The 21439-nt window shown below is 42.6% G+C and overlaps 1 protein-coding gene across 2 annotated transcripts in view; it reads right to left on the minus strand.

Annotated features, from left to right (window-relative positions):
• The window catches only part of LOC120980842 (capping protein, Arp2/3 and myosin-I linker protein 3-like), a 1329972-nt gene that overhangs the window by 736252 nt on the left and 572281 nt on the right, over positions 1 to 21439 (minus strand). For both annotated transcript variants that reach the window (XM_040410169.1, XM_040410170.1), the window contains one exon: positions 7462 to 7548. In XM_040410169.1, the coding sequence (XP_040266103.1) occupies positions 7462 to 7548 (87 nt within the window). The remainder of the gene's footprint in view (positions 1 to 7461; positions 7549 to 21439) is intronic.

Raw genomic sequence — 21439 nt, forward strand, 5'->3', positions numbered from 1 at the left:
AGACTGTTAGAATTGGTATTATGGCAAGAAAAAAGCAGCTAAGTAAAGAAAAATGAGTGGCCATCATTACTTTAAGAAATGAAGGTCAGTCAGTCAGCCAAAAAATTGGGTAAACTTTGAAAGTAAGGGCTATTTGACCATGAAGGAAAGTGATGGGGTGCTGCGCCAGATGACCAGGCCTCCACAGTCACCGGACCTGAACCCAATCGAGATGGTTTGGGGTGAGCTGGACCGCAGAGTGAAGGCAAAAGGGCCAACAAGTGCTAAGCATCTCTGGGAACTCCTTCAAGACTGTTGGAAGACCATTTCAGGGGACTACCTCTTGAAGCTCATCCAGAGAATGCCAAGAGTGTGCAAAGCAGTAATCAAAGCAAAAGGTGGCTACTTTGAAAAACCTAGAATATGACATATTTTCAGTTGTTTCACACTTGTTTGTTATGTATATAATTCCACATGTGTTAATTCATAGTTTTGATGCCTTCATAGTCATGAAAATAAAGAAAACTCTTTGAATGAGAAGGTGTGTCCAAACTTTTGGTCTGTACTGTGTATATATATATTATTATTATTATTAGGAAAGTATTTAGACCCTTTCACTTTTTTTGTATTTTGTTATATTGTGGCCTTGTGCTACTGAGTTTTCCCTCATTATTCTGCACTCAATGCGCTATAATGAGAAAACTGAATTTCAGATATGTTTGCTAATTTATTAAAAAGAAAAACTAAAATTTAGCATTAACACAAGTATTTAGACCCTCTGCTATGACACTTGAAATTAAGCTCTTGATCACATTTGAGATGTTTCTACACCTTGATTGGATCCCACAAGTTGTACATTCAGTTGATTAGGCATGATTTGGAAAGATGCACTCTGAGGCAGATTTATCAAAACTGGTGCAAGGAAAAACTTGTTTTGTTGCCCATAATGACCAATATAATTCTCGCTGGAAAATTGGCTGGAAAAACAGGTAGGAGGAAGAAGATGAAGGATCACATGACACTGGGAGGAAGTGAGGGATGGGAGTGCTTGCCCTGATTGGTTCAATGGCTGACAAGCCTGATCTGGGCAGGTCCTTCTGCTCAGAAGGAAAAAACAACATGCTGTTCCCAGTCTTGTGAAAGGTGACATTCTAGTGGCAGTGTCTGCCAAAAACAATTGCAGACACAATTGTACTAGAGAAATTATAGAGGCATTATATAGAGAGAAAATAGGGGGAAATAATTACAGAGATGTTAGGATTTTACCAGGGAAAGCTTAGCATAGAGGGTGAGGGACTTTTACGGTTGTTTCATACAGCTTGCTTTTTACTAACTTTTAGTTCCCTTAGGGACTAGAACCCTTGTCCTATTCACCCTGATAGATCTCTATCAGGGTGAATAGGATCTCACACTGTCCCTGCTGCTCTGTGCTTTGTGCACAAAGCAGCATGGAGCTGAACATGGCAGCCAGGGCTTCAATAGCGTCCTGGCTGCCATGGTAACCGATCGGAGCCCCAGGATTACACAGCTGGGGCTCCGATCGGAGGAGCAGGGGAGAGGGGATCCTGTGTCCACTGCCACCAATGATTAATACTGGGGGGCGGGGCTTGGGTGGGGGGGTGCATTGCGCCACCAATGTTTTTAATACTGGGATGGGGGTGGGGGGGCGCACTGCGCCACCAATGAAGAGAAATCTCTCATTAATTCATATACAGGAGGCGGGAGCTGGCTGCAGAATCACATAGCCGACTCCCGACCTCTATGGGGTTAACTACCGCAGATCGCAGCTACCGCTCATAGAGGTCGGGAGCCGGCTATGTGATTCTGCAGCCAGCTCCCGCCTCCTGTATATGAATTAATATATAAAAGAAAAAACCAGAAAGAGGCAGCGCCTCGTGTGTAGAACCTTACAGACAATAATACAGAATTACACTGATTATGCTTACCATGTGGTGTTGTGAAAAGTCACAACACCTATGTTTCGCCTTGCTGGAATTATTCCCGTCCAGTCTGCGGGGGATGGGTCTGCATCTGCTGCCTTGGTCTATGCCCTTTTTCCGTCGCTCACGGTCAAAGGCATATAGCAGGTTTAGTTGAAAGAAGAAGATCGGACCAAATTTAAACGGCGCTGATGCAGAAGAAAGACTCCGTGTTGAGATGTTACCATATAGGTAATCTTTTATTCAAAAGTCTACGCGTTTCGGGGGCGGACTGCCCCCTTCATCAGGACAATAAAACTTATTAGGATAAAACATGTGTTCTGGTGTGCTTTACTATATAAACTCTGTTTGGGCGCCATGTGCAGTGACATAGGGGGCGTGAGGGGGGCGGGTTTGTGGGCGTGGAGGAGTCTGGTGTTGCTAAGCCACTGTGCCCTCCCTTACGGCCGGTATTGGTGTTCTAAAGGCAGTGGGTAGGGGAGATTAGCATAAAGGGCGGGTTACAGAACGGGGGAGGGATGTCTGTGGTGTCGGAGCACTGAACGTTAGACGCTGATTACAGGCAGAGATGTTTGTAAGCGAAATCTGCTGATAAGTGGGGATTGCTGACCAGAGGCATAATGTGCCTATGTGGGGCATTATGGTCCCTCTTCCGATCCGCTGGCCGGCAGTGTGGTAACTGCCGGACAGACGGATTGGCAGGCGGGACATGGGAGGAGTTCTGGCTAGTGGTAAGGGAGAAGCCAGGTTGCCTGTTGTGTGGGACGCTAGCTCTCGTTGCTATGCCCTTATGTGACGTATAGGGCTGGGAGGAGAAGCTGGGAGTGACGTACAGGGGGCGTAGAGGCTGGGAGTGACGTGCAGGGGGCGGTGTTCATAGCCCCGATCACATGACAGTGTCATTCCATTGTGTTTATAGCATTAATGACCGGTATGTTTGGCTGCGGGGGTAAGGTATGCAGGCAATGTGGAGGATAGAAATGAAGAAGGGTATTTGTGCGCTTATAAAATATAGTAAAAGATAAAGGGTAAAAAATGCAAATATATATATATAAATATATAATAAATAATAAAAGGAAATTTGTAAAGACATAAAAGGTTTCCCCCATATACTTGTATACACATAAATATGTACACACGTGTATACACAGGGAATAAGAAGTAAAAAGGGGAGTGGGTTAAATGAGATACATGAATTAAATGAGTTAAATAAATAAATAACTAAATATATGTATACGGCGGTATGTTAAATGAATATATATATATATATATATATGGTGGCGGTATATGCATGTGCATGTAAATATAGTTTCTTTATTAGAGTATGGTTTCGCTCATTTCGTTTAATCCATATGGCCTCAGAGTATCTAGTTGGTAGATCCAGTAGACCTCTCTTCTTTGGAGGATACTAAATCTATTATATGGGTTGGGTGGTATATGGTCAATAGGAGTAATTGTTAGTTTATGTCTATTTTTTTCTCGTGTGGTGGCGCAGTGTCGAGAGATGCTGTGTTTGATGCATAGTTTTTGGATGTTATGCCTATGCTGGTTGACTCTGCAGTGCAGTTCCTGTGTTGTGCGGCCTATATACTGGAGGCCACATTCACATTCGATTAAGTATATGACGTAACTACTTTTGCAAGTTAGGTGGTATTTTATTGGGAAGCTTGTGCCGTTTTTCGTGGAACTAAAAGAGGTCTTATTGTGTGTGATCATGTCGCAACACAGGCATCGTTTCGTGGCGCATTTGTAGCTACCCATGCGTTCCTTTCTAGTTATATTTTTGATTTTTGTATGCTTTTTCTGTTTGCTTGGGGCTAGGACACTTTTTATTGTAGGTGCTCTTCTGTAGGTGATCGTAGGTATATTAGGGAGATATTTTTCAAGGTAAGGATCCTGCCTCAAGACGTGCCAATGTTTGGACAGTATTGCGCGAATCGTTTTATTAGATGTATTATATTGCATAATTAGGTTTAAATGTTTTAGATTTTCTTCCTTTTGATCTTTGGCTACACTCAGTAGACATTCTTTCTGTGTATTTTTTAGGCTCCTTTTGTATGCGTCTTTTAATAATTGGCCTGGGTAGCCTTTATCGGTGAATCTTTTTTGTATAGTTTTTGCTTGTTCCTTGAACGTCTCGTTTTCTGTGCAATTACGTCTAATGCGCTTATACTGGCTATATGGTACATTTTGCAGCCATTTTTTGTGGTGAAAGCTCTTATAGTGTATATAACTGTTAGTATCGACCTGTTTAAAAAATGTCTTTGTTGTAACGATGTTATTTGTAATATTGATAGTAATGTCTAGGAAATCTATTTGTTGTTTCTGGAAGTTTGGAGTGAAGGTGATCCCCCAGTTCGTATTATTCAGTTTTTCGTGAAACTTTAGGGCTGAGTGTTCATCCCCGTCCCAGATAATAAAGATATCATCGATGTATCTCTTATAGTAGATGATCTGCTCGTTTATGACGTACTCATTCTCAAAGTGCCCCATAAATAGGTTAGCGAAAGCTGGCGCTACTTTCGTACCCATAGCGGTACCGCGACATTGATGATATGTAATGCCGTTGTATATAAAGAAATTGTTCTCTAAGATGAACCGCAAACACTCCACTGCACATCGCGCCCAAACAGAGTTTATATAGTAAAGCACACCAGAAACGCGTAGACTTTTGAATAAAAGATTACCTATATGGTAACATCTCAACACGGAGTCTTTCTTCTGCATCAGCGCCGTTTAAATTTGGTCCGTATATGAATTAATGAAAGACTTATCTTCATTGGTGGAGCGGTGGCCACAGCCCCTCACCTTCTTTTGTCCTCTCTCCTCTAATTGGCGGCAGCGGCAGCAGCAGCACAGGGGGAGGGAGACACTGCTTCCTTCTCCCCTGTGCTGCTGAGGGAACACAGAGAGCGCTGAGAGCAGCGCGTTCTGTGTTCCCAATACGTTATCGGTATATCGGCAAAATAGATGCAGATACCGATACCTGTCAAAATCCTGAATATCGGCCGATAATATCGGTAAAACCAATAATCGGTCGATCCCTACTTTTCTGTATGAACAACCAACCAGTTCATTGGCTTATTGCCAGCATCCCAATAGCATACATTCTGCTGCAAACACTAAGAAATTGCTCCTTTTTTCTAAAAACTTGGGTGTTTCAATCCATTATACCCATGTTATTGAATGCATTGTATATTACTGCAAAATACCATTCAGTCTTACGGCAAAAGCATTTTACAGCAATAACACCATTATTATACCAGTGTCATTGAACACATTGTACATTATGGCAAGATACTGTTCAGCATTATAGAAACAGCATTTTACTGCAATAACATTAGTATACCATCATTGCAACCAGCGCTCTATGTTGTGTTAAAGGATCTGCTATGCTAGGGATCTTCTACCTATATCTGTCTGGCTCCTGATGGGACACTTAAAACTTTGGTGTCAAAATGCATAGAGAGAGTGATAGCTTCCTAGCTCTTATTATCTTACAGAAGATTACAACAGACTCTTGTATCAGGATAGGTGGCAATGAAATGAAACGTTGCTGAGTTGTGTTTTTAGGCTCTAGCTTCAGCTGATTAGTTAATTGATACTGTTTGGATCACAAATGTTATTCAGCCACTTGTTATCCAGTTAGCTTTTTCTGGGTAATGAAGAAGGCTGCACAAAGTGTACTATATAAAATACCTATTTTATCTCCAGCCTAATTGTGCCTACTGTCTAGTGGTGTCCATTTACTAGGACACTAATGTCGGAAAGTGATTGCATGGATCTATAATTACATCATTAGCAGCCTTGTCCCATCTGCCTGCATTGAAACACAATTACAGGGTAGTTAGCTCTATTTCAGTAATATTAGGCTACATGCATACGACAATATTCGTTTTCGTGATATTTCTTGAATTTTTTGCATACTATTCTCAATAAATTCAAGAATTCTAGAATTCGTGATCTCCAGTCATTATTTTCGTGATTGCGCAAATCGGGACTAATGATGCGCATATTTTTTGCGCAATACATGGAACTTCACATTTTATCAGGTCTGAGTAGATATTACTGATTGGTGCACTAAGCATTGTTGTGACATCACAATATCTGTAGCGTGTATGTATGGACAGCAGAGAAACAGTAATTCCTATCACACTACCTAACACCCTGCACTGGAATCTATCAGCTGCACTATATCGCTATCTAACCTACACTGACTATCTCCACTAACTATCTGTATTATATATATATATGAGCTAACTATCTAATGTAATTGGATAAGGAATAGGATCCAGATGAGAGCACAGCAATGTCACTGCTCTCTCTCTCTCAGAACTGCAAAAAAACGGCAGAAAATGGCTGCTGGGGAGTTTCTTATATAGTAAAGGGGTAGACAACTTTCCTATTGGTTGCTAAGTTGCTAAGCTCTGACAAAGATATTGCAGCCTTCTCATTGGCCCACTAGCAAGAAGGGAGGTTACTGATGAAAAAAAATCTAGAATATTCGCGATTAAGTATATATAGCACTATATTCTACATCTTCGCGAATTCTCAAAGTGCCGATATTCGCAATAAAAATTCGCTATTTTTAATGTCTGTTTTGCATCCGTTTTTCATGATTCCCCATGATGCCTATAATGTCCCCTATAGTGCTCCCAGCTAAAAAAAATGTCATCCACGGTGTAATTTTTTTTTCTATAGTGCCCCTAGCTTTAATAATGCCCCCATTTTGGCCCCCAGCTAAAATAATGTCCCCCATGGTGTTGCTAATTTTTATATTCTGCCTCCAGCTTTAATAATGTCCCCCATTTAGGCCCCGAGATAAAATAATGTCCCCCATAGTGTAGCTATTTTTTTTTTCTTACTGCCCCCAGCTTTAATAATGCCCACGATTTGGCCCCCAGCTATAGTAATGTTCCCCATGGTGTTGCACATTTTTATATACTGCCCCCAGCTTTAATAATGCCCCATTTAGGACCTCAGCTAAAATAATGTCCCCCATAGTGTAGCTATTTTTTTTCTTGCCCCCAGCTTATAAAAAATGCCCCCAATGTAGGCCCCTAGTTATTTTTTGAGTTGATTTGACAAAAAAAACTCACCTCATCCACTTGCTCGTGCTGCAGCAGTCTCTTCTCTCTTCATTAAACAGGACCTGCAAAAAGACCTGCGATGTGCGTGATGATGTCACCGCGGGCTCCCATGTGGTTATGGTTTCAATGGGGCCTGTCTGGTGAACATGTTCTATTTTTGAACGGACGCTTTTCACTGGCTGTTAAAAGAACGGCCATGTGAATAGCCTAATAGACTTTAATTGGTGCTAAAAAATGGTTGTGTGATGGCCGTTACACAAGCGGCTATCACACGGCCATTTTTTACTGTCGTGTGCATGAGGCCTTAGACACAATAAATATTTATTGGTAATTACAAACAGACAGAAATACATGTATCTACAACCGTGACACTCCATAGCATTTAAAAATAGATCCCAAATTCTTTTGCATTAAAAAAAAATTCTGTATACATATATAAACAATTTGATTACCTTTTGCTGTTACTGAAATTCTTGCAAGGCTAAGATGTTGTAAGACTTGTTGACGTTGTTCAAAATGTTGGCTAATTGCTGCCATTCCTTATGGAAAAGAAGACATCTAATTACCGTATAATATATACACAAAAAATTCTTCAAAAGGCTACCTAAGTCGACCTTTAATGCAGACCAGTTTTTCTATGACAGATTTTTTAGTTCCATCAAACATTATGCATACTTTTTGGAAAGACCAGCTCCCAGAAAAATACTTTTCAATACAATTATTAGTGAAGGTCTTAAAGCGTGTCTATATATATATATATATATATATATATATATATACATACACACTCACCTAAAGAATTATTAGGAACACCATACTAATACGGTGTTGGACCCCCTTTTGCCTTCAGAACTGCCTTAATTCTACGTGGCATTAATTCCACAAGGTGCTGATAGCATTCTTTAGAAATGTTGGCCCATATTGATAGGATAGCATCTTGCAGTTGATGGAGATTTGAGGGATGCACATCCAGGGCACGAAGCTCCTGTTCCACCACATCCCAAAGATGCTCTATTGGGTTGAGATCTGGTGACTGTGGGGGCCATTTTAGTACAGTGAACTCATTGTCATGTTCAAGAAACCAATTTGAAATGATTCGAGCTTTGTGACATGGTGCATTATTCTGCTGGAAGTAGCCATCAGAGAATGGATTCATGTTCTCATTCTGTTTACGCCAAATTCGGACTCTACCATTTGAATGTCTCAACAGAAATCGAGACTCATCAGACCAGGCAACATTTTTCCAGTCTTCAACAGTACAATTTTGGTGAGCTCGTGCAAATTGTAGCCTCTTTTTCCTATTTGTAGTGGAGATGAGTGGTACCCAGTGGGGTCTTCTGCTGTTGTAGCCCATCCGCCTCAAGGTTGTGCGTGTTGTGGCTTCACAAATGCTTTGCTGCATACCTCGGTTGTAACAAGTGGTTATTTCAGTCAACGTTGCTCTTCTATCAGCTTGAATCAGTCGGCCCATTCTCCTCTGACCTCTAGCATCCACAAGGCATTTTTGCCCACAGGACTGCCGCATACTTGATGTTTTTCCCTTTTCACATCATTCTTTGTAAACCCTAGAAATGGTTGTGCGTGAAAATCCCACTAACTGAGCAGATTGTGAAATACTCAGACCGGCCCGTCTGGCACCAACAACCATGCCACGCTCAAAATTGCTTCAATCACCTTTCTTTCCCATTCTGACATTCAGTTTGGAGTTCAGGAGATTGTCTTGACCAGGACCACCCCCCTAAATGCATTGAAGCAACTGCCATGTGATTGGTTGACTAGACAATTGCATTAATGAGAAATAGAACAGGTGTTCCTAATAATTATTTAGATGAATGTATATATATATATATATATATATATATATATAGTGAAGAAAGCCGGACAGCACTCCAAGTAAAAAACAAATGGTGTTTATTCACCCATGTGGAAGGCAACGTTTCAGCTCATACCCCCAAGCTTGAAAAAGTCTCTTTGTATGAGCTGAAACATTGCCTTCCACATGGGTGAATAAACACCATTTGTTTTTTACTTGGAGTGCTGTCCGGCTTTCTTCACTATTATTACGGGTAAGCAGCGATACCCCTGGACCTAGCACCCGCTTACTCCATTTTGTCCAGTGCCGCCATCGTTTTCCATTCTCTCTCTCTCTCTCTCTCTCTATATATATCTCATATACACACACATAAACATTGGGTGGGAATTTATCATTCCCCCACGAAAAGAGGGCATGGCAAGGAAGTGGTCAATGGGCCTGGAACATTTTTCTTGTTTTACGCTGGTTTTCTGGGGTTTTCTGAAATCTATGCCAGCTAGGGGCTTGTGTACATTTCAGTTTATGTGCACGGACTGCCGAATATTGTACCCAATTTATGATGAGGGGCACTCCTCATCATAAATTATGCGCAGCCTCAGGCAGTGCACAGGGCTATCATAGACAGGCGTAAAACAGCTTCTATTATAAATCCCCCTCCCCATTTGTTTGTGTGTTTTAACAGTATATTTCTGACAGCTTTCTGACACAAATAAATAGAATAATATTGGCTAAGGTCTCTTTCACACTTGCGTTGTTGTGTTCCGGCATAGAGTTCCGTCGTCGGGGCTCTATGCCGGAAGAATCCTGATCAGGATTATCCCCATGCATTCTGAATGGAGAGAAATCCGTTCAGGATGCATCAGGATTCCTTCAGTTCCGGAACGGAACTTTTTTGGCCGGAGAAAATACGGCAGCATGCTGCGCTTTTTGCTCCGGCCAAAAATCCTGAACACTTGCCGCAAGGCCGGATCCGGAATTAATGCCCATTGAAAGGCATTAATCCGGATCCGGCCTTAAGCTAAACGTCGTTTCGGCGCATTACCGGATCCGACGTTTAGCTTTTTCTAAATGGTTACCATGGCTTCCAGGACGCTAAAGTCCTGTTTGCCATGGTAAAGTGTAGTGGGGAGCGGGGGAGCAGTATACTTACCGTCCGTGCGGCTCCCGGGGTGCTTCAGAGTGACTTCAGGGCGCCCCACGCGCATGGATGATGTGCTCGCATGGATCCATGCGCATGGGGCGCTCTGACGTCATTCTGGAGCGCCCCGGGAGCCGCACGGACTGTAAGTATACTGCTCCCCCGCTCCCCACTACTACTATGGCAGCCAGGACTTTAATAGCGTCCTGGGTGCCATAGCAACACTGAACGCATTTTGATCCGTCTTCAAATGCTTTCAGTTCACTTGTGTTGTTACGGATCCGGCGGGCACTTCCGGCAAATGGAGTGCACGACGGATCCGGACAACGCAAGTGTGAAAGAGGCCTAAAATAATGAAACCCTTGTAACAAATTTTCTGATACATTTTTGGTAATGCTTTGGGGTTGAGCCAAATGCAACAAATTTTTGAAAGATTTAAAAGGTTTTTGCAGTGGTTTAATATACTCAGCATGAGTCATCAATATCAGATGAACAGGGGTTGCTTGAGCAAGTGCTGCTTCCTCTTCAAAATTACCTGCACATTGCCTCCTTTGTAGAGGGAGCACACTGTAATTACAACTTGTCGTCCCGTTCAACTTTCTCTATGTCCCATTCATTTTGCTATGATAGATACAAGCTTTTAGAATAACTAACCCTCCCCCCATCTCTCAGCTTTATAAAAATTTTCACACTTTTTTCAAATCCTGCAGGGCGCATATTTCAGACAAATTATTTAAAAATGTACCAAAGATATATTGATGATACCATTGTAAGGGAGGGAGCTCACACAGATCTTGAGTAAGCAGATAAGCAAATAGATTTGAAACAAATCAGCTTTTTTCAAATTTCACAAAACTTTATCCTCAAAACCAATCCGAAGATTTTGGATTAGTTTAGGATGAATTGTGTAAAACGGCACCCAGCACCATTTTTACGGTGAGACTTGGCAGGAACAAACCACGAGGGGAGAAAAAAGAGGTATGTTCACATGACACTGGGAGGAAGTGGAGGGGATTGCTTGCCCTGTTTGGCTCAGAGGATGGCATACAGCCTCATCCGCCAATCAGGGGTGGCAGCAGCAGGAAGAAGCCTGGGCAGAACGAGCCGATGCCATACAGTGTTGAGCTACTAATGGGTTTCTGGGTGGGTTTCTGGCAGCAAAAAAAAACATGATTTTAGAGTATACAGAGGCACAAGCAACTATTCTAGTGTTACAGGGACAGTCTAGGGAAAAATAGAAGGGATTGGAATGGATTGTAGGGAGTTTAAAAAGTACAAAATCTATGTGGTGAGGTTAGGAATGAAAAAGAGAAATCTACCTGTTTTAACAGGTGCATATTAAATTAGGAATATTCCTTAACAGATAAAAAAATGTAATCTGTTAAAATTATCTGACTCATATCCCTACAGCCCCTAGAATAATATATCAGAGACCTAAAAGGACCTTTGTCTTTCTTTCCATGTGTAAGGTATAAAGCATGAAAAGAAGTGGAGCATCTAAACATAGATTGGAAAATTAAACTGTTTTTAAGTTGATAAAGTTTATAGGGAATCATAGAGCAATGTGTATGTATTCATATAGGGATGTAGTATGCACTAATTTATATAGCGAGATGTGATGTGGTAGAGACCTATTCAAATTAATGCATTGTTTTCTCTTCATTTTTTCACATTTTTGTGGGTTGAGGATGGTTGTTCAAGTTATTTTCCCTGCTCTGATGACATTCTGTGCACTAGCCTGAGGGAGCAGATCTGCCTCTGTGCACGGAACGTCACTATGGGCTGTGCTGGTTGGGGTAACAAGCCATGCCCCCTTCACTACCAATCTGCTGGCTTAGGCTACTTTCACACTAGCGTTCGGGGCTCCACTTGTGAGCTCTGTTTGAAGGGTCTCACAAGCGGCCCCGAACGCATCCGTCCAGCTGCCAATGCATTCTGAGTGGATGTGGATCCGCTCAGAATGCATCAGTCTGGCAGCGTTCAGCCTCTGCTCTGCTCAGCAGGCGGACACCCGAACGCTGCTTGCAGCGTTCGGGTGTCCGCCTGGCCGTGCGGAGGCAAACGGATCCGTTTAGACTTACAATGTAAGTCAATGGGGACGGATCCGTTTGAAGTTGACACAATATGGCTAAATTTTCAAACGGATCCGTCCCCCATTGGCTTTCAATGTAAAGTCTGGACGGATCCGTCTGAACAACTTTCAGACTTAGAATTTTTTCTAAACTATAATGCAGATGGATCCGTTCTGAACAGATCCAAACGTCTGCATTATAGGAGAGGATCCGTCTGTGCAGACACCAGACGGATCCTCTCTGAACGCTAGTCTGAAAGTAGCCTTAGCTGTCTGCCCTGTTTCTCCCCTGTGATTTTTCAGCAAGGTTTAACCCCTTATACCAGAAGCAGCACAGGGTTGAAGTCTCTGCCTCAGGTACAGGGCAGCTGCAAGGTTTACTTTTCTCCAGGCACTGAAGAGATAAATGCTGTGCACAGGATCTTCCCTCGCCCCTTACCCTGCAGACACACAGCTTAGAAATACTGGAGGAGTTCTCTCCTCTGTACTCTACTGCTGGCTGTGAAGACATAAATGCAGAGCATTGTACAAGAACAGCTGGGACTTGTGGTCCCACACATACAAAATACCAGCAGTCAGACTGCAAACATGGCAGCAATTGTATTGACTTCCTTTGCAGAGCAGGTGGAGGGAAAGGCAGTCTTTGTTGTCAGGAAAACTTCAGAGATTGTTGTTACACTCCGCCACAGCTCTGCAACTGCATGTCAACAAAGGGCCAGAACAGAACTTTTGCCTAAAACTTGCTAAGCTTGTGTAAATATTGGTAACCATCAGATTTACACTGCTTTATTTTTGTTACTGTAACAGTGGCTGCCGTGCGCCACTGTTCCCCTGCTTACCGCCACAGTCCCGTGTTCAGCGGTGATCTGCTGCTAGTGCTTCCCCATTCACCGCTGCATTCCTGAGCTCTGTCTTTGTGGGTGCTATTTGTTCTGGGATCCACTCCACAGTTTCCTTTCAGCCCTGGCCATAGCATGCTTGCTGCTTGTTCACTGCAGTATTTCATTAATGGCAGGCAAGATTCACTTCCTGTGCTTTATGGGTTAGATCATGTGACCTTGCTGACCAATCCTAGCCCTCCTGCACATATATAAGTGGCTCAGCCCCCTTCCCAGATGACTGAGTGTCAAGGTCCTTGTGTCCTGCAAAGGTTTCTGAATTCTCTGCTTGTGTTCCTGTGTACCTGACTCATGCTTGTGTTTCTGGACTCCGCTACCTGTTTGATCCCTGTCTGTTTGCCTTGACTCTCCTGTTGCCGAGCCGGATTGTCTGACCTATACCTGTGCCGCTGCCCTGATCTATTGCTTGTGTGATTTTGCCTCTGCTTCATCCTTCGTTCCTGCACTGTTGCTCCTGGTTACGACTCGGCCTGCTGACTACGTCTGTACCTCTGGTACCTTGCTCAGGTACCTCCTGGTCCACCTGAACCAGCTGTCTCGTGTGCCAATCCTCCTCAAGAGGTAACGACCTGTGTTCCCCTCTGGAAAGTCTATCCCCACTATCAGCGGTACTGTGAAGAACAAGGGATTGACTTAGACAATGCCCTTAGAGGAGGTAGGACACGTGGCATAGTGGGTTCACACCCGCTGGTTCATGACATTTACATAATTCGAACAGAGATGCGCTGTCAGCACTCACCACTTATAGTACAGAAATCAGGAAGAAGTGGTTTCATAGTACATAAGGACAGTTATATAGATGTCAATTAGAGATGTCAATTAGAGATGAGCAAATCGAATCAGACGAATTTGATTTGCAACGATTGCGGCTACATGTGTGAGGACATAGGGTAAGGAACTCTGGGAAGGCGGGCTGACCCATAATGCCATGCATGCAGCCAATCATCAGCCAACCCTGTGATGTCACAGCCCTATAAATACGGCGGCCATCTTAGAGTCAGACATTTTAAAGCGTTCTGAATGCAGGGACAGACGTGAGAAGGCGCTAGGGACAGCAATTGGAAAAACCTAATTGTGGGAAAAAAAATGAAAAAACGATTTATAAGTGCAGGGAAAGGATAGGGAGGAATAATTTCATAGCATTTTAGTGCAGGGAGAGATGTCAGAAGGCGCTAGAGACACTGCTAGAAAAGCAATTTGCAAGTGCAGGGAAAGATTACTTGGGGATCCAAATAGCCTTTAGACAGCTCTGTCATTCCAGCAATTTGTTCTTGGGGTGCAAGTACTATGTTGAAAAGCCTTTAGTGTGTTGAAAGCGTACAGAAAGAAAAAAATATATTCACTTCACTGGTGCACTTATTTGTGGCAAAAGCGTTCAGTTTCCTATTTCATTATAAAAAGATAAAAAATATACGCCCTTCACTGGTGCAGTTATTTGTGGCAAAAGGGTTTAGTTATCTATTTCAGTGCAGAAAGAAAAATATATACACACTTCACTGGTGCACTTATTTGTGGCAAATGTGTTCAGTGGCCTATTTCATTATAGAAAGAAAAAATATACGCACTTCACTGGTGCAGTTATATGTGGCAAAAGGGTTTAGTGGCCTATTTCAGTACAGAAAGAAAAATATATACGCACTTCACTGGTGCACTTATTTGTGAAAAAAGCAATCAGTGGCCTATTTCATTATAGAAAGAAAAAAATATACGCACTTCACTGGTGCAGTTATATGTGGCAAAAGGGTTTAGTGGCCTATTTTAGTGCAGAAAGAAAAATATATACGCACTTCACTGGTGCACTTATTTGTGAAAAAAGCAATCAGTGGCCTATTTCATTATAGAAAGAAAAAAATATACGCACTTCACTGGTGCAGTTATTTGTGGCAAAAGGGTTTAGTGGCCTATTTTAGTACAGAAAGAAAAATATATACGCACTTCACTGGTGCACTTATTTGTGAAAAAAGCAATCAGTGGCCTATTTCATTATAGAAAGAAAAAAATATACGCACTTCACTGGTGCAGTTATTTGTGGCAAAAGGGTTTAGTGGCCTATTTTAGTACAGAAAAAAAAAAATATAAGCACTTCACTGGTGCATTTATTTCTGCTAAAAGCGTTTACCGGCCTAGTTCAGTACAAAAAGAAAAATATATTCTCAGTTCACGTCGGCGGTTATATGTGTTGAAAGAGTACAGAAAGAAAAAAAAAACGCACTTCACTGGTGCACTTATTTGTGGCAAAAGGGTTTAGTGGCTTATTTTAGTACAGAAAGAAAAATACATTCTCAGTTCATGTCGGTGGCGGTTATATGTCTTGAAAGCGTTTAGTGGCCTATTTCAGTTCAAAAAGAAAAATATATTCTCAGTTCACGTCGGCGGCGGTTATATGTGGCAAAATATTGAAGTATTTTGGTCGAAAAACTAAATGTATTCAGCGGTCATCGCTGCGGTTATATGCGGTAAAATCTCCATGATGTCTACATGATAAATCTGCAGCGTTGGGGCCCCGTGTGGGTTCTACACACTTTCAAAATAATCCTTCAGCGGGGCGAATAGATGCCGGATGACCGGGATGCTCCATGACCTTCCCAGGAACTGCTGTCGGGAGCAGTGGTTTATTTCTGAGACGTCCGTATAGTGTGGGGGGAATTCAAAGACCCTCTCCATCTCCGTGCTCCATTATATGTGGTAAAATCTTTATTGACATATTTAGGTCGAAGTTATATGTGGTAAAACCTTTTGGGACATATTTCGGTCAAAAACTAATGTTATTCTGTGTTCAGCGCTGTAGCTTGCAGTTATATGCGGTAAAATCTTTACTGACGTATTTCGGTTGAAAAACGAATATTATTCAGCTTTCAGCGCTGCAGTTATATGCGGTAAAATCATTATTGATGTATTTCGGTCGAAAAACTAAATTTATTCAGCGGTCAGCACTGCGGTTATATGCGATAAACTCTTTAGTCTTGAAGAACTTCGCAACTCTTCCAGGCTAAAAGCTATCTTGCCTCTTTGTCTTCTCATTGTCTGTAGCTACTAGAGGCCTGTTCATGCCAGGCAGGTTCCCCCAGAAGAATCTGGGTCGATGAGCAGCCGATACCGCACTTGCACCAATCTTGACAGGATTCGTCACCAGGTGGAGAGAAATTGTTTTTTGGAATGCTTTCTCCATCGTAACCACGTTGTTGAATAAACAGTAGACTGGCGGGTTCTCTCCTGTCTTAGGCAACACTTAATTTTTATCATTAAATTAATTAAATATTGAATAATAAATTGAACCAAAACTTGATTAAAATTATAATAAAGTAAACTTAAATTCTCCAATATATTATCCCAATCTTCGAGGGAAATTCACGGACAATCAATTTGCCAAGCCTTTTGTGCCGGAGAACGTGTATTATTAAATCGTGCTTTAAGCAACACTTTATAAAGTTCAGAAATTTTAACCTTTATTCCCTATAAATGAATACACGACGCGGCCACTCTGTGTAAATTATTGTTGACGTGGCCACTCTGTGGCCTCCTCATGCTACTGCCACCTCCACAATCTCTCGTTGTCATGCCACTCTCTGGCCCCCTCATGCTGTGGCCTCCTCATGCTGCTGCCACCTCCATACTATGTCACCTTGCCACTCTGTGGTCTCCTGATGCTGCGGCCACCTCCACACTCGGTCATTGTGCCAGCCTGTGGCCTCCTCCTGCTGCTGCCGCCGCCACTTCCGCACTCTGTCATTGTGCCACTCTGTGACCTCCTAATGCTGTGGCCTCCTCATGCTGCTGCCACCTCCACACTATGTCACCTTGCCACTCTGTGGTGTCCTGATGCTGCCGCCACCTCCAGACTCTGTCATTGTGCCTCTCGGTGGTCTTCTCCTGATGCTGCTACCGCCAACTCCAGACTCTGTCATTGTGCCACTCTGTGGCTTCCTCATACTGCTGCCACCTCCACACTCGGTCATTGTGCCACTATGTGGCCTCCTGATGCTGCCACAAGCTCCAGACCCTGTCATTGGGCCACTCTGTGGTCGCCTCATGCTGTTCCCACCCTCCCCACTTCATGACTGGGCCACTATTTTGCCTTTCGGCCTGGCTGACATTATCATTTGTTTGATGCTTCTTCTGATCTGTCAGAAGGAAGTAAAAATGAGACGCACAACGGATCCTCTCTGTGTAGCAGCTGTAAGGCCTGTATGGTCCCATCAGAATTGGCTTATGATTTGGTAGCCAAAAGCAGGAGTGGGTACAAAACACATAAGACATGCAAATATTCTATTCCCGTGTCATCTCTGTTTTAGATCCACTCCTGTTTTATTTTTGGCATTAGCAATACTGATGGATAATTGAGCAAATGCTGACTGAGTGAAGACGTGTGCTCCACAGACCGGATCCATTTTTTGTGGGTTATTAATCAGTGACGTAAACACAAACTTACTGCTCCTCTCTATACTTGTATAAGCGTTTAATAGACAGGTTCTGATAACATCTATGTGGAATCAGCTGGTGACGGTGTATAAGGAGTGCGCTTCTTCTTGGCACTAACATTGACCTGTAAGGTTCAGTTCATACAATCATACTTGAGTTATTTGGTCAGTTTTGGCCCCCTGACTGCCTTAAAAAGTGAAGTGTGCAGTGATTCTAAGAGCGACGCCTGTCATCTGCATGTCTACAGACTCACAGTATTATTTCATTACCAAAGCAGACTCCCTATGCATGTTACTACAAGGCACTATAAAGGCGCTTAGCAGCCAGGAAATATCCGTTTATTTACGTAATTCGCAGTGAATATATTCCAATCGAATCTAATTTTTTCCGAAAAATTCGGTTATCCGGCGAATCTAATTTTTTTTAAATTTGCTCATCTCTAATGTCAATACCAGGGAGGCAGTGAGGCTAGATGCAGGCTCACTCTGCATCTAACGGAGAGCCTGGAGCGTCTTCAAAGCACAGTACTGTGCTAAACATTGAAGACTGATTTACCTTAGCAACGCTCATTTACAGAGCACTACTAAGGGACAACTGCAGAGCTAGTTTTTTATTTTTTATTAAAAAAAGGACAAAATAATGTTATAAAGTATGTGTCACAGATCCGAGTGGGGGTAACTCTAATCCGTGGGATGTCAATATGAAAGATAGCTGCTAGGCCAGGACAGGAATCAGGGAGCAGGTCACCTCCTATGACATCCCTAATTCTGACCCTGTCTCCTAGCCTTATGAACCGACCCTGATGGTAGGAGGGCTCATACTCAGGAACCTAAGATCCCTACTAGCCCTCAGGGTGGCCCTGGACTAGGAGCAGAGCAAGAAGACCTGTTCCTCCACATCACGGACGAACAGGAGTCTCAGTGGCCAGGCTGCAAGGAAAGAGGCACATGTACAGCATATGGCAATTGCAGGTTAGTAAACTAGTATTACACGTACCTGCCACAGACACACAGCCTGGAACCCATGCACGAGAGCTGCTGTCCTCAAGAACACAAACGGACACAGCCCACACCACACATCACACAGGAACCCAGGACCATAAGCTGCAATAAAGATAAAGACACCACTAGACATATACCATTACAGATAGAAAAGACCGGCACTCACTTTTTCTTCTGCTGGTTAAATCTCTTTATTTGTCACATACAAGATAAGACGCGCATTTCGGCTCCAATACGAGCCTTTCTCAAACAGATATACCATGCTATATCTGTTTGAGAAAGGCTCGTATTGGAGCTGAAACGCGCGTCTTATCTTGTATGTGACAAATAAAGAGATTTAACCAGCAGAAGAAAAAGTGAGTGCCGGTCTTTTCTATCTATACTAGTGGGATCGTTGTCTCGGACTTGTGCACCACGCCTCTTGAACAGAGTGCCGGCTGATCATTTCTTGATTATATACCAATACAAGGACAATAATGTCTAACAATTTATGACCACAAGGGTGGCCCTCACTGGCAGATGGTATATAACCAGGAGGATGACTCCAGCTAACCATGGCTGAAGTACCTCTCAGATACAGGCATCCAGCGGAAGCTAAATAGCCCAAGTAGCCACACTCACACACAGACACACCCAGTGTTCACACACTAAGAAGGGAGTTAACCCTTCCTACACCAGGAAAGGGAAGAAAGCCACTTAAAGGGGAAGTGTACAATCAACTATCACACTGCAGCTGTTACCGCTAGCAACCAGCTCAGGCTGCTACACTGCCAACAAACACCTGTTGTCCGCGGCAAACTACTAACAGCCAACAGCTGCGGTTGACAAAACACCCAGACCGCGGGCAACTGCATGCGGCTCACAAGGAGTCACGACCATGCACATGGGCGTGACAGTATGCTACAAATTTACTCCTAATCACTTTCCCTACACATTAAAAAAATGTTATAACAGTTACACTTTGACATCTCTGCTTTGGTTAGAGTCAAAAAGAGCTCTTTTCAAGTGGCAATCATCCCAAAAGATTTACCTGGGCATAGAGCTAATCAATAAATTACTTTGGGATAAGGTTGACTGAACTACATTTACTATCATTGCCATACACCGTATGTCTCTTAGATGGATTTGCTGAAATCCTTTATGCCACACAAATGTTTATACCTCATAGTAACATCGTTTATAAGGACGAAAAAAGACATCGGTCCATCTAGTTCAGCCTGTTATCCTGCAAGTTGATTCAGAGGAAGGCAAAAAAAAAAAAAAAAAAACACTTTAGGGGGAAAAAATCCTTCCCATCTCCAATCAGGCAATCAGAATAACTCCCTGGATCAACAACCCATTTCTAGTAGTGGTTTCTACTTTTATCGCAGTTCCGATCACTGTTTAACAAAATTTTGTGGAGAGGGAGAAGAGACTATTGGGAGGTTTTAGTCTCCCTAACGTACTATCTTAGTGTAGAGCTTTTCATATGCTTCAGCTTTGTAGTCCTATTTACAAAAGGCTGGGAACAGGCATTGGGTTGGCTTTTCTAGGATCCAAACACGTTGCAGGGTTATGGCATCTGTTGAAACCTCCAAAGTTGTCCAACTGCCTTCTGAGAAACCCTCTTCCAAATATTCAGGGCCTTAATTCCAACTATCTTTTGGAATCAAAACCTTCCTCTGCAATGCCTGCCAGTCTAATACCATACCTTTTACATCCACAGACCTTTGCAGCCTTTACTAATGAGTTTGTTGACATGATTAATACTTCTGCCTTTTGTACATGTAGCTCTGAACCTGGCAATTTCACATTAGAACTCACATACCGTACACATGTACAGCTTTACTTTCTGAATTCCCAGTCTTGAAGAAAGACACTTTGTTTAAAATATTGCTACAAAAAGAGTCCATCCCAATCTGATCTTCCTTTTATATAACTCTTTGCGGAACTTTGAGGAATCAGAGGAAGTACAGTTGTGTTCAAAATAATAGCAGTGTGTTTAAAAAAGTGAATAAAGCTCAAAATTCTTCTAATAGCTTTTATTTCCATACACACAAATGCATTGGGAACACTACACATTCTATTCCAAATCAAAACATGAAGAAAAATATATAAAGTTTGTGTTGTTCCTCTAAAAAAATTAAAGAAAAGTGAATATTAGACTGTTCAAAAAAATAACAGTGTTTGTAATCTTGAAGATTTTGCTTTCCTTTGAATCACTTAACTAATATTTAGAGATGGCCCGAATAGTTCGCCGGCGAGTAGTTCCCGGCGAACATAGCTTGTTCGCGTTCGCCGCGGCGGGCGAACATATGCGATGTTCGGTCCGCCCCCTATACATCATCATTGAGTAAACTTTGACCCTGTACCTCACAGTCAGCAGACACATTCCAGCCAATCAGCAGCAGACCCTCCCTCCCAGACCCTCCCACCTCCTGGACAGCATCCATTTTAGATTCATTCGGAATCTGCATTCTCAGTGAGAGGAGGGACAGTGCTGCTGCTGCTGATTCAATAGGGAAAGCGTTAGCTAGGGCAGTGTTCTGTGTCCACAGACTCATCTGCTGTAAGGACAGCGTCCTGACAGCACCCCTAAAAGCCCTTTTCAGGGCTGGTACATCAGTCTGCTTTTTTTTATATATATATATATATATATATATATATATATTGCAGTTGCCTGCCCGTGTGTGAGAGGCTGCAGGCTCAGTCACAGACAGTACTGTGTGCACACCAGTCATACAGGGTGTGACAGAAAATACCTAGCAGATAAAAAAAAATTATATTTAATCTTTTTCTGTGATCTAATGACAGTTGCAAGCCAGTGTGTGTCAGGCCCACACAGACTGTATTGTGGCCACTGGCTAGTGGCTAGGCCTCCACTTATACCGTTACAGGGTGTATACTCACTCACAAATACCTCGCAGATAAAAAAAAATTATATTTAATATTTTTCTGTCATATAATCCCATTTGCAAGCCCGTGTGTGTCAGGCCCACACAGACTGTATTGTGGCCACTGGCTAGTGGCTAGGCCTCCACTCATACCGTTACAGGGTGTCACTCACTCACAAATACCTCACAGATAAAAAAAAATTCAATTTAATATTT

Source organism: Bufo bufo, chromosome 10 (assembly GCF_905171765.1).
Source record: "Bufo bufo chromosome 10, aBufBuf1.1, whole genome shotgun sequence".
NCBI lineage: Eukaryota > Metazoa > Chordata > Amphibia > Anura > Bufonidae > Bufo > Bufo bufo.